Source organism: Propithecus coquereli, unplaced genomic scaffold, assembly GCF_000956105.1.
Source record: "Propithecus coquereli isolate 6110/MARCELLA unplaced genomic scaffold, Pcoq_1.0 Scaffold10, whole genome shotgun sequence".
Lineage (NCBI taxonomy): Eukaryota > Metazoa > Chordata > Mammalia > Primates > Indriidae > Propithecus > Propithecus coquereli.
Genome location: NW_012133858.1, coordinates 6,825,173 through 6,837,688, shown reverse-complemented (window position 1 = coordinate 6,837,688; position 12,516 = coordinate 6,825,173). Strand labels below are relative to the sequence as shown.

At 39.1% G+C, this 12,516-nt stretch overlaps 1 protein-coding gene across 2 annotated transcripts in view; it reads left to right on the top strand.

The window, feature by feature from the left end:
* OSBPL11 (oxysterol binding protein-like 11) overlaps positions 1-12,516 on the top strand; it is an 81,559-nt gene that overhangs the window by 14,735 nt on the left and 54,308 nt on the right. For both annotated transcript variants that reach the window (XM_012642318.1, XM_012642310.1), the window contains exon 2: positions 11,079-11,147. In XM_012642318.1, the coding sequence (XP_012497772.1) occupies positions 11,079-11,147 (69 nt within the window). The remainder of the gene's footprint in view (positions 1-11,078; positions 11,148-12,516) is intronic.

The window sequence follows — 12,516 nt, the reverse complement described above, 5'->3', positions numbered from 1 at the left end:
CTTGCTCAGGCTGGTTTTGAACTCCTGAGCTCAAACAATCCGCCCGCCTCGGCCTCCCAGAGAGCTAGGATTACAGGCGTGAGCCACCGCGCCTGGCCCAGAATGTTTAAGTGTCATGTCCAGTCATCCCTTAGAGATACATACATTGGAAATGTAGATAATTGTCTTTATAGTATCCAGAGTGTTTTCACTTCTCTTGTCACATTTAATCCTCATAACTCTTGGAAGAAGGTGGGGCATTGTTATCCCTATTTTGCAGTGAAGAAAACTTAAGTCAAAATGAGTTGGCCAAGGTTACATAGCTAGTAAGTGGACGAACTTTTTTTATTTCTAGGAAGTTATTTGTATAGTGGTATTAAAAGTATGTAAGCTCTCTAAAGGAATGAATAATTATTGATTACTGTAATACTTTAGTATGTGGTTGGTTTCATAGTGTTCTAACTCATGGAGGAAATTTTTGAGCTTCTACTATGTGTGAAGCACTCAGTTAATTCCAAGTCAGTGTGCACACCCAGAACCATGAAGGTAGGAACTCCAAGGCTTAGTTTGGGAGGATTATCAAAAGAATCAGGAACAGGAAGTGCTACAGCTGTATTTGCAAAATAAGTCATGATGATCTTTTTAAAAGTTAAAGTTAAGAATTGAGTTTATTAGATTAGCCTTAAATTTTCTTTCCAGAATAATTTATATACATATGATGTGGGCTTTCTTTACCATTAATAGTGAAAATAGATTTCTTAATTCTGGATCTTTCCCTCCTTTTTCACAGTGAATGTTCATAGTTTATAAAATGTGCACGTTTCCATTATTTTTATATTCTTCATGTCATCTTCCAGGGAAATGTATAAATCTGCAAATACGCCACCTGTTTATTAAAATGGGCACAAGAGAACTATACGAAAGAGGAATTGGAAGACAAACCAGGGTGTATGATGGGCCTGCTTTTTTTTATTTTGAGCTCTACACTGGTTAACCATTATTAACAAACAGGCACATCTCTTTTCCTCATTAGCAAATAGTTATTCTTTCAATAAATGGGTAGAAGTCTGCAAATGTGTAGTATAGAAATAATTCGTGTGGTCAGACCTGGTATCTTCCACTATAAATACCCTGTTACAAGGAAAAGTACCTATTTGCAAATAGGAAAGGGAGATCGGCCTAAATATAACCTAATATTTACTGTCTTAGAGGTTTCATCCTTGTCTTGAGGTTGATTTGAAGAAAAAGTCATCAGTGTTTGCTTTTTTTCTCTGCAAGGGTTAAAGGGAAGTTGAATATATATTTCTGTACCCTAGTTTTTGTTTTCCTTATCTGAAATCTGTTGTAGATGCCAGTAAAAAGAAGGCAAAGACAATTTATCGGCATGTAACTGAAGACTAGCATAGCTAAGTCTATTTTGATGAACAGTTTCCTCTAGGACCTAAAGTATGGGATTTATCTGAAAAGGACTAAAAAGACTAATTGGCATGTTCTAACATTAACCTGTTTGTACAGTTTTGATATAGAACTTCTATGGAGAATATGAACTTAAGTAGGCTGTGTTTACCTATGCAGTGCAAATATGTAAGGAAATTAAGAAATCAGGACACACTACAATAAACCAAATCTTGCTCCTCAAGGCTTGGTAGAGTTCTCTCACTAGATTTTGGAACAATACTTTATAGTTTTTCCTGATGGTTATATTTCAAAAGAATAGTTTTCAGATCCTTGAGGAAGATACTTCTGAGTTTTAAGAGATATGTGTTCACAATTGTAAGCCCTTTTTAATAAATGCTCTAAGGCAGCAGTCCCCACCCTTTTTGGCACGAGGGACTGGTTTCATGGAAGACAATTTTTCCATGGACTGGGGGTGGGGTGGGGATGGTTTCGGGATGATTCAAGCACGTTACATTTATTGTGCAGTCAAACCTCTCTGCTAATGATAATCTGTATCTGCAGCTGCTCCCCAGCACTAGCAGCACCCCCTCAGCTCCACCTCAGATAATCAGGCATTATTTTCTCGTAAGGAGCTCACAACCTAGATCCCTCGCATATGCAGTTTACAATAGGGTTCGTGCTCCTATGAGAATCTAATGCCACTGCTGATCTGACAGGAGGCGGAGCTTATATGATTATACAAGGGATAGGGAGTGGCTGTAAATACAGATGAAGCTTTGCTTACTTGCCGGCCACTCACCTCCTGCTGTGCTGCCCAGTTTCTAAGAGGCCACAGGCCTGTACTGGTCCACGGCCCGGGGGATTGGGGACCATAGCTCTAAGGGATGTCAGGGGCCTATGGTCAGGTGTTGGCCTGAGCACATGGTAAATTCTCCTGGCAGCAGTGAGCTTTCTCAGGCAGGCATTTTAGTGGGAGGCTGGGGTCACCCCAGGACATGGCCTAGTGTTGCTAGAAGCCATTGGAGAGTTTTTGTCAAGTCTCTTACTTCAGGGGTTTGGACGGAGTTGTTATTTGCCAAGAGTTCTGCAGGTCTTACCTCTGAAGACGAGAACTGATGGCTGGAGGACAGCGTTGGATAAGAAACTTTTCACTGGAATATGCATGTAATACATGTTGAGAGACAATTCTTCATGGCTCTCTGATATTCCTGCATGTTTTATTAGCAAAAATACTGACTGCTCTTTGTTCCATACTATTTTTTCAAGAATGTTTGTATAGAAGACAGCCTTGGAAGTTAGAGATAATATCTCCCTCCTGAACCAAGGTCAGGTTTATTTACTGTCTGGTATGATAAAGATAGTATCTGCCTCTGACAGAGGCCAGACAGATTGTGTTTATTTCAATATTTGGGTTCCCTAAACTTGAAGTTCCTTTCCTGTAACACGACCCACTACGTATGTAGGCATCACCAGCTCCTCTGTGTTGCCCTGTGTGATTGGGCTGATGATCCATCTACTGCTGTTGCTGAGTCTTTGCCTCTGACTGTATAGTTTCATGTCTTCTGCCAGCATCTGTGAAACTGTGGCAGGCTAATTTGTAGGGTAACTCTCAGACCCTTTATAGTTGCTGACAAATACCTACTGGAAAAAATACAGTAGTTATTTTTTTAAATAAAAGTAGTGGAAATCTCTGGGCCTTTTAGGTTGCATTCTCATTTGAAAGTGTCAGGCTAACAAGGTATAGAGAGACCACTGATCTAGAAAATGAGCCCTTTGCCTGCAGAGGCATTGACTTTTTGGAGTGGGAAAGAACCAATATTTGTTGAACGCTTACCATGTTGAAATATACTTTAAATATACAGGGGTCAGAATATATTATCTTATTCTTTTTCCCCATTATAAATCTGCAAGATAAATGTACTTATCCCCATTTACAGATGAAGAAACTTAGGTTCAGATGTTTTAAGGTCACCGTGAAATTCAAACCTTTATCTATCTGCTGTTAAGCCCATGCTCTTTTCATTGTAGTTAACAGCTTCCTAACTTTGTGGAGATGTTAGAGGTAGTCTTTCGACTTTTCCAGGTAGGAGTTTCTTCCATCCTGTCTTCATTGAGACTTTGTGGTCAAGTGACTGGTTAGTTGTCTGCAAAAATTAGATTACATGTAGGATCTTTCTCTCTCTTTTTTTTTTGATTGGCATAGGCATGCATAGTTCTGTTTCTTAAACTTTGTGAAATATCTCTAAAAGCATAAGACAATACAAGAGATCTAGTTTGTGGTTTAAGCAGCCCATGGTTCATACCATTCTTGGAAGCTTTCTGTATCATCTTCAAAATTCAAAAGAATTTTATATTCTACTGTGTAATATATTTTACTGGGTTTACAAGAGCTTAATAAATAATACGCTAAGTTCACGACCAGTTGAGAGGACGTAAATATCAGACAGGATACAATCAAATTGTCAGTTTTTTAAAATTGTGATAAAATATACACAACAAAATTTACCATTTTAACCATTTTTAAGTGTATAGTTCAGTGGCATTAAGTGCATTCACATTGCGGAACCATCACCACTATTCATCTCCAGAATTTTTTATCAGCCTCAAATGAAACTCTGTTATTTATTAAATAATAACTTCCCTTCTCCTCCTCCTCCTAGCCCCTGGCAACTACTATTTTACCTTCTGTGTCTATGAATTTGACTATTCTAAGTATGTCATATAAATGGACTCATGTAATATTTGTCATTTTATATTTAGCTTGTTTCACTTTAGCATAATGTTTTCAAGGTTAACCATGTTGCGCTTTTGTCAAAATTTCCTTCTTTTTGAAGGCTGAATAATATTCTATTGCATTGTATACTACATGGATATTTGAGTTATTTCCACCTCTTGGCTATTGTGAATAATGTGCTTTAAATATTGGTGTATGGATATCTCTGTTTGAGTCCTTGCTTTCAGTACGGTTGTGTATATAAACAGAAGTGGAGTTGCTGGATCTTATTGTAATTCTATGTTTCATTTTTTGAGGAACTGCCATACTGTTTTCCATACTTAGCAGCACCATTTCACATTCTACCATCAGTGCACAAGGGTTCCTATTTCTCCACTTCCTCACCAACGCTCGTTATTGACTGTTTTTTTGTTACCGTTTTTTAAGAGAGAGACAGGGTCTCACTCTGGCGTGATCCTAGCTCATTACAGCCTTGAACTCTTGGGCTCAAGCAATGCTCTTGCCTCAGCCTGCCAGGTAGCTAGAACTTAGAGATACCTGCTACTACATCCAGCTAATTTTTCCATTTTTTGTGGAAACAGGGTCTCACTATGTTGCCCAGGGTGGTCTTGAACTCCTGGCCTCAACCCTAGAGGCCTCCCAGTGCTGGTATCATAGGCGTGAGCCACTGTGCCCAGCCACTCCTATCTTTTGATGTAAGTTACTTTTTCCTCAGCTAAGCAAGCCACCCCCTCCCTTCATCATACTATTTGTCATCCAGAGAATGAGCCAAAGGTAAGCCTTTTTGGAGGACTTTTTGCCAAATGTAAAGTAGGGGTTTTGACCTGTGTCTTGACTGGCACCTCATTTTTATTGACTGCAGCTTACATAAATTGCTCCCTGTAGTTAAATTCCTTAAGTTAGCTGTATTAGTTAGGGTTCTCCAAGGAAATAGAACCAATAGGTAGATATTAATCTATATATAGAGAGATTATGAAGAATTGGCTATGTGATTATGGAGGCTGAGAAATCTCACAGCTCTCCTGTCTGTAAGCTGGAGATGAAGGAAAACTGGTGGTGTAATTCCAGTCTGAGCCTGAAGGCCTGAGACCCAGGGGCGGCAATGGTTTAAATCCCAGTCCAAGGGCAGGAGAAGACCAATGTCCTAGCTCAAGCAGGCAAGCAGAAGGGAATGAATCCTCCCTTCTGCCTTATTTTATCCACTGTGGCCCAGTCAAGTTGACCCATAAAATGAACCATCACAGTGTCTAATTCTTCACCTCTCCCTCATTTCCCTCTATCTTTCTCCTAAATATTGAACCTCTTTCTCGTTTTACTAACTCCTTTGCGTTAGGCACTTAGAACTGCCCTGCCTGAAGCCCACCCAGCAGGGGTGGGGAACCTGTGGCCTTAAGGCCTCATGTGGCCTTCTAGGTCCTTAACTGCACCCTTTTGACTGAATCCAAGTTTTACAGAACAAAACCTTTTATTAAAAGGATTAATTAAGCCCCAGGATGTAAGGGCTAAAATATTTTTTATTTTATTTTATTAAGGAGCTCACTTATTCTTAAGGCTGTGGGTTCCCCAACCTGGGATGGCTTCGAATACCAGTTATTTGCTTATGTACTGATGACTACCAAGTCTATTTCTCCAGCTCAAATCATGCCTGCCTTATTGGAGATCTCCCTGTATATGTCTTGCAGGTCCCTGAAATTCAACATGTGAAATTGGAACACATCCAAAACTTCCTCTGTGATCCCTATTTCACTGAAGACATTAGTTATTCACCCAGTTGTTCTAGCTAGAAATATGGGTGTTGCCCTTGTCCCTTTTCTCTTATTCTTGTTCTCTCTCTCGCTCTCTGTCTCTTCTCTCTTCTGTCATCTCCCTCTCATCTCACTTCACATCTAATCAGTTATCAAATCCAGTCATTTCAACCTCCTCAGTCTCTACTGAATCCTGTGTTTATCTTTGTTTATGTAATCCCATTGTGTCTCTTCCAGGAGGAAGAAACCCTTTTTATTGTCTGTCTTCAAGGAGATATATTTCTCATAAATTAGATTATAGATTTGGAATGGAGAGGTATTGTCTTTTTAATTTTCCCATCCTTTTCAGTGGGTTTTCGGAGTGCTTTGCATTTAGTAGGTGTTGAGTAATTGTGTTGAATTGAAATGAAAAGATTTGAGCCTGTTCAAAAAGTAGCTTAATTTTAAAAGCTTCTATATATCTTAAATCTGATACAGAACAGTTAAGAAATGTGTGTTATAGTAATGGAGATTTAAGAATTGGAGTAATCATCATTAAGACGTTTAGGACGAGATGAGTGTCAAACAAAATATAATAATGCCACTTGGCATAGTTTGGTTAATCAGCTATTTTTATATAGACTGTCAGCTTCCAGTACTAATCTCAATGAAATATTAATAAGTTTAAAAGATCAGAAATATACCTAATTTATTGAGCAATGTAGTTGCCGAAGAAGAAATTAACTTTTTCATAGCTTATTTTTCTTTTCTTCTTTTGATGAGGGGGAGTTCACTTCCCCTTTATTGAGGGGAAGTGGGACTCGGCAAAGAAGCACTGAGGATGAAGAGATCCACCATCCTCGGCTGGGCCAGGACCTCCCCAGGCTTTGCAGTTGAGGAAAGCCATGGCTTATTTTTCAATATATTAATTTTTTTTGGACCTTCACTTCTAATTCACACAACATAAAATAGTATAATATAGTCAGATATGTGCTTGTTCCTACTTTAAGAATTAGATTTTAGGCCGGGCGCGGTGGCTCACGCCTGTAATCCTAGCACTCTGGGAGGCTGAGGTGGGCGGATCGTTCTGAGCTCAGGAGTTCGAGACCAGCCTGAGCAAGAGCGAGACCCCGTCTTTACCAAAAAATGGAAAGAACTTAATTGGACAGCTAAAAATATATGTAGAAAAAATTAGCCGGGCATGGTGGCGTGTGCCTGTGGTCCCAGCTACTCGGGAGGCTGAGACAATAGGATCGCTTGAGCCCAGGAGTTTGAGGTTGCTGTGACTAGGCTAATGCCACAGCACTCACTCTAGCCAGGGCAACACAGTGAGACTCTGTCTCAAAAAAAAAAAAAAAGAATTAGATTTTATTCATATTAACAAGTACATTTAAAATCTTCTATAGACATTCACACATTTTGAATGGAAGTAAAGCATGAGGGTTAGAGGTACTACATGGTAACTCAATTATAAGGAAGTAGAAGAAAAAATGTGAACAAAAGATGTTCAGTCACGAAGCTCTTCATGCTGACCACCAGATGGCACAGTCGTTCCACGTCAGCTGGTTGCATTGAGTAGTGGCTAATTCTTGGGTTATGTGGAAAAGGAAGGATGAAGGATGCAACCAGCTGTTCCAAAGAATAGGATGTTCTTAAGTTGGTTTTTTGTAACCTGGAGACACCTGTTTTATATAGTAAAAACAGGCCAGCAGTCTATACTTGCTTATTTAAGTTTCTAGTTCTTTTGAGACTGGCTTTATGCTATTATACTATCAAATAAATCCATGTCATTCATTATCCCTCTTGTAATTTTTTTCATAAAGTTAACTCTTTAAATATGCAAGTCAACAAAATACTAATAAAATTAGAAAATTGAACATAAAACATTACAATATTATGAAATATGAAGATATACTTTGGGTTTTTGTGGGGGGGACATGGGCACAAGGTCTTTCTCTATTGCCCGGGCTAGAGTGCAGTGGCATCATAATAGCTCACTACACCCTCAAACTGCTGGGCTCAAGTGATCCTCCTGCCTCAGCCTTCTGAGTAGCTGGGACTATAGGCGCACCACCAAACTTGGCTAATTTTTAAAACTTTTTTATAGAGTTGAGGTCTTGCTGTTGCCCAGACTGGTCTCAAACTCCTGGCCTCAAGCATTCCTCCCACCTTGGCCTCCCCAAGTGCTAGTATTGTAAGTGCGAGCCACTGTGTCTGGCCCACTTTGGATTTTTTTAGTCAGTGATGCTACTGAAATCACACACTTTTAAAAATTCATTGGTAGCTATGAAATGACTGATATAAATAACAGATATGAGCGAAATGAGAAATACCTTTAGTAATATGAGAATAATGACTGAATAAAGGTAAAGGAGATGATGCGTTTTCTTTGATGGCTTTGAAACGAAAATTTCGTTGTTTTTCTCTGGTATATAAATAGTATATAAGAAAGTTTTTTGTCACAGTTCACATGCATTTGAAAAATATATATAGTTTTAGAACCAGAGGATTGAACTATAATTGAGTTGTGATGTTTTTAGTACATGTTAATGGCTGTGACTTGACACTTACCTATTAATAGTAATCAGGGCTTGGTATAGAGAACCTAGATAAAGGAGGAATTCTCAAAATGATGAATTATGAACTGTCTTGGTACTTTGAGAAAAGTATTTAATTTAGGTTGTATGCCACCTCTGGCCTTTTGTGGGTTGATGCAGAATGTAAATAAATATTCAGATTTTAGAGCTATAGGACAGAATGGACAAAGAATAAGTTTTTCAGGCAAGAACAGTTCAGGGAAGCTGAGCTGTGTGTTAAATACCTAAAACAGAGGAGGAATTCTTTGGGGCAGAGTTCGGGGGCATTGGGATTCCTATGGTACCAAAGGGCTGTTTAAGACTTAAGTCTGGGCCAGGCACGGTGGCTCATGCCTGTAATCCTAGCACTCTGGGAGGCCGAGGCAGGAGGATCGCTTGAGGTCAGGAGTTCGAGACCAGCCTGAGCAAGAGCAAAACCCCTTCTCTACTAAAAATAGAAAAATTAGCCAGGCATCGTGGTGCGCACCTGTAGTCTCAGCAGCTCCGGAGGCTGAGACGGGGGATTGCCTGAGCCCAGGAGTTTGAGGTTGCTGTGAGCTAGACTGAGCCATGGCACTCTAGCCTAGACGACAAAGCGAGAGTGTGTCTCAAAACAACAACAACAACAACAAAAACCTTAAGCCTGGGGAAGATGTGAAAGACAGACAAGAAAAATCCCTCTCTATTTTTCCAAGTACCAAAGGAACGGAAAGAAATAGCTTGGTTGTGACCTAGGGCTGGGACTGTAGGAGCTGTATCAAAAACTCAAGAGGCTTTGTTTCTAGAGAAGAATTCTTTCCTCTATTTGTGGGCTTTAGGAAATACTGAAATGAGAATTTAACTGGTGCTATAGTTTTAACACAACATAATATATAATATTTGATTATCAGAACTTTGGGTTGGCATTTTAGAAGTTGACAACCTTTGTCTTCCTGAGATTAGTGGCCTAAGGAAACCAAAAGGACTTGAATAACTTCACTGAATATTAATAAACAGTTTGCTTGCCAACCATGGAATGAACGGAAAATGCAGAAAAAAATTAAATAGCATATACTCAGTCATGGGATCAAAATTTTGTTTTGTTTTGTTTTTTGAGACAGAGTCTCTCTCTGTCACCCTGGATAGAGTGCAGTGGTGTCATCGTTGCTCACTGCAAAACCTGAAACTTCTAGGCTCAAGTGATCATCTTGCCTCAGGCTCCCAAGTAGCTGGGACTACAGGCTCTCGCCACGAGGCCTGGCTTATTTTTCAATTTTTGGGAAAGATGGGGTCTTGCTCTTGCTCAAGCTGGTCTCAAAACTCCTGAGCTCAGGCAATCTTCCTGCCTTGGCCTCCCACAGTGCTAGGATTATAGACATGAGCCACTGTACCCAGCTGGGATCAGTTCATTTTCAGATTTGATCTTTATTTTCTCTGATCTTTATTTACTCTGAAGAAATGAAATTAAAAAGGCACCAAACATTGAGTTTATTTTAGAGACATCGCCCTACTTGCACTCCAGTAATAGCTACTATAATTTTACAATCAGATTGGTCATTTTGTTTGCCTGAGAAAGTCTTTGTCTTCAGCTCTTTTCATTTCTCCTTAAGGTCAATCTAAACCTTGTCTGAACTTTGTTCTGTTGATTATCAATTCTTCCTTGCTTTTGCCTTTGACATGCATGTTTTAAACATCGCCAGTTGCCTGACACTTTCAATTTCCTGGATGCTGGTTGGCTGAAATTTTACCAAATATCTATCCTATGTGACTCAGGGATAGTAGAGAAAATATGTTTCATTCCCATTTCATTTTATAGTGTAAACTTAAAAGATCAGAGTATAATGTGAGTGTGAAAGGAATTCTTAATTTAAATGACAAAATGAAAAATGAAGCCTACATATAAGAAAGATACAGCAATGTAGGTTTAGCTTTACTGTCTTTTCATAAGTAAAAGGAACCTTAAAATATTAGAAAAGAAATATCAGTGAGATATTGCATTTCCTATGAACCACTTTAACAGAACATACCTGTAATAAATGAAAAAAGAGGGCAGGAAGTAAAGAAACTCAATTGTAGTAAGGCTAATGATACAGGTCCCGAATAAAGTCTTTCCAGTGGCAAGACTTGTAGTGAGCACTTTGCCTCATCCTATTTGGGATGGGGGAGTGGGAGTGAGCTGTCACACTCTCGATATTCATTTTAGAAACCAAGGAATCAGAGACATGACAGATTGGCTTCTTTTGTGCCCCAGTGAGGAGGCACTATTTTATCTAGAGACCTTTTTTGGTTTATTCTCACATCATAAAACTGGTTTCTATTGTTTAAATATTGAAAGAGTTATAAATAATATGCTTTTATTTATGGTATAATATACCTATAGCACATTTGTTTTATATTTATGTGATTTTATATTTGCATAATGATTTTTTATTTGGAGTTTATAATATATATAATGATTTATGCTATATTATGCTTGTTTTGAGAAAATCTGGTAAAATAAAGTCCTATAGGTATGGAATTTTGGGGATTGAATGTCTCTGTTAACCTATGAATTTTACTTCTGAAGAAATTTGAGGCATTTATAGAAAATATACGGGTCTACATCTACTTTCCAGAGTGCGTGGTTATCTTCTTGGGATTTCTTTTGGTTTTCACTGACTTTGGCTCTTTCTGTTCTTTTTGAAACAGTGATCACATGGAAAACGTATATGGTTATTTAATGAAGTACACCAACCTTGTCACTGGGTGGCAGTACAGGTAAGTGTGATTATTTATGCCACATCTATCTCTCCTAAGAGATCAGAAAACCAGGGCTGCTAATTTTATATTCTGATATTATTTCAGACAAACATGGCTGGGAAACCTTTTAGAGAAGTATTTACCACATTTTCTAAACTTTGGTGCCTTTGTTCTTAGAGGATGGGAAGAGTTGACATCTGTCCAAGTGGCAGCCTCTAACTCTCAGAAGTTGCCCTGAGGATTAAAATCACTTGTTCACCTGCCTTGGGTGTTTTATATTTGCAGAAGCTGGGCTGGTTAGGGGAAGGGAAATAGGGGTTTAGAGACAGCAAACACATCTACGTCAAGTGCCTGTTTTGTGCCAGTTTCACAGCTTCTCTGGGATCTTGGAGAGGTTAAATAATCAGCCTGAGGTCACATAAGCAGTCAGTAAGCAGGAAAACCAGCTATCTCAAATACTCTGTGGAATTGGTAGTTGCAGGACAGGGGTAGTAAACTTTTTTTTTTTATTGTGGTAAAATATACATAGCATAAAATTTACCATTTAACCGTTTCTAGCTGTACAGTTCAGTGGCAGTGAATACATTTTTACATTTTTGGACAGCCATACCCATCATCCATCTCTAGAACTTTTTTTATTTTCTCAAACTGAAACTCTGGGCCCATTATACAGTAACTTCCTCAGCCCGTGGCAACTACTGTTTTACCTCTGTCTGTATGAATTTGACCACTCCAGGTACCTCATATAAGTGAAATCATACAACATTTGTCCTTACGTGACTAGCTTATTTCACTTAACGTAATGTCTTCAAGCAAGGTTCATCCATGTGGTAGCATGTGTCAGAATTTCCTTCCTTTGTAAGGCTGAATACACACACAAACACACACGCACACACACATATACATACCACATTTTGTATATGCATTCATGTTGATGGACATTTGGGTTTCTTTCACCCTTTGGCTATTGTGAATAATGCTGCCATGAATATTGGTGTATCAGTGTCTGTTTGAGTCCCTGCTTTCCCTTCTGTTGTGTCTATACCCAGAAGTAGAACTGTTGGATCATGTGGCAATCTTTGTTTAATTTGGGGGGGAAATTCCACACTGTTTCCCATAGTGGTTGCACCATTTTGCATTCCCACCAGCAATACGCAAAGGCTTCAGTTTCCTCACATCCTCGCTAATATTCGTAATTTTCTGTTTTTTTTTCTTTTATTATTATTTTTGTTTTGGTTTGGTTTTGAGACAGGGTCTTGCTCTGTCACCCAGGCTAGAGTGCAATGGCATCATCATAGCTCACAGCAACCTCACACTCCTGGGCTCAAGCAATCCTTCTGCCTCAGCCTCCTGAGTAGCTGGGACTACAGGCTCTCGCCACGAGGCC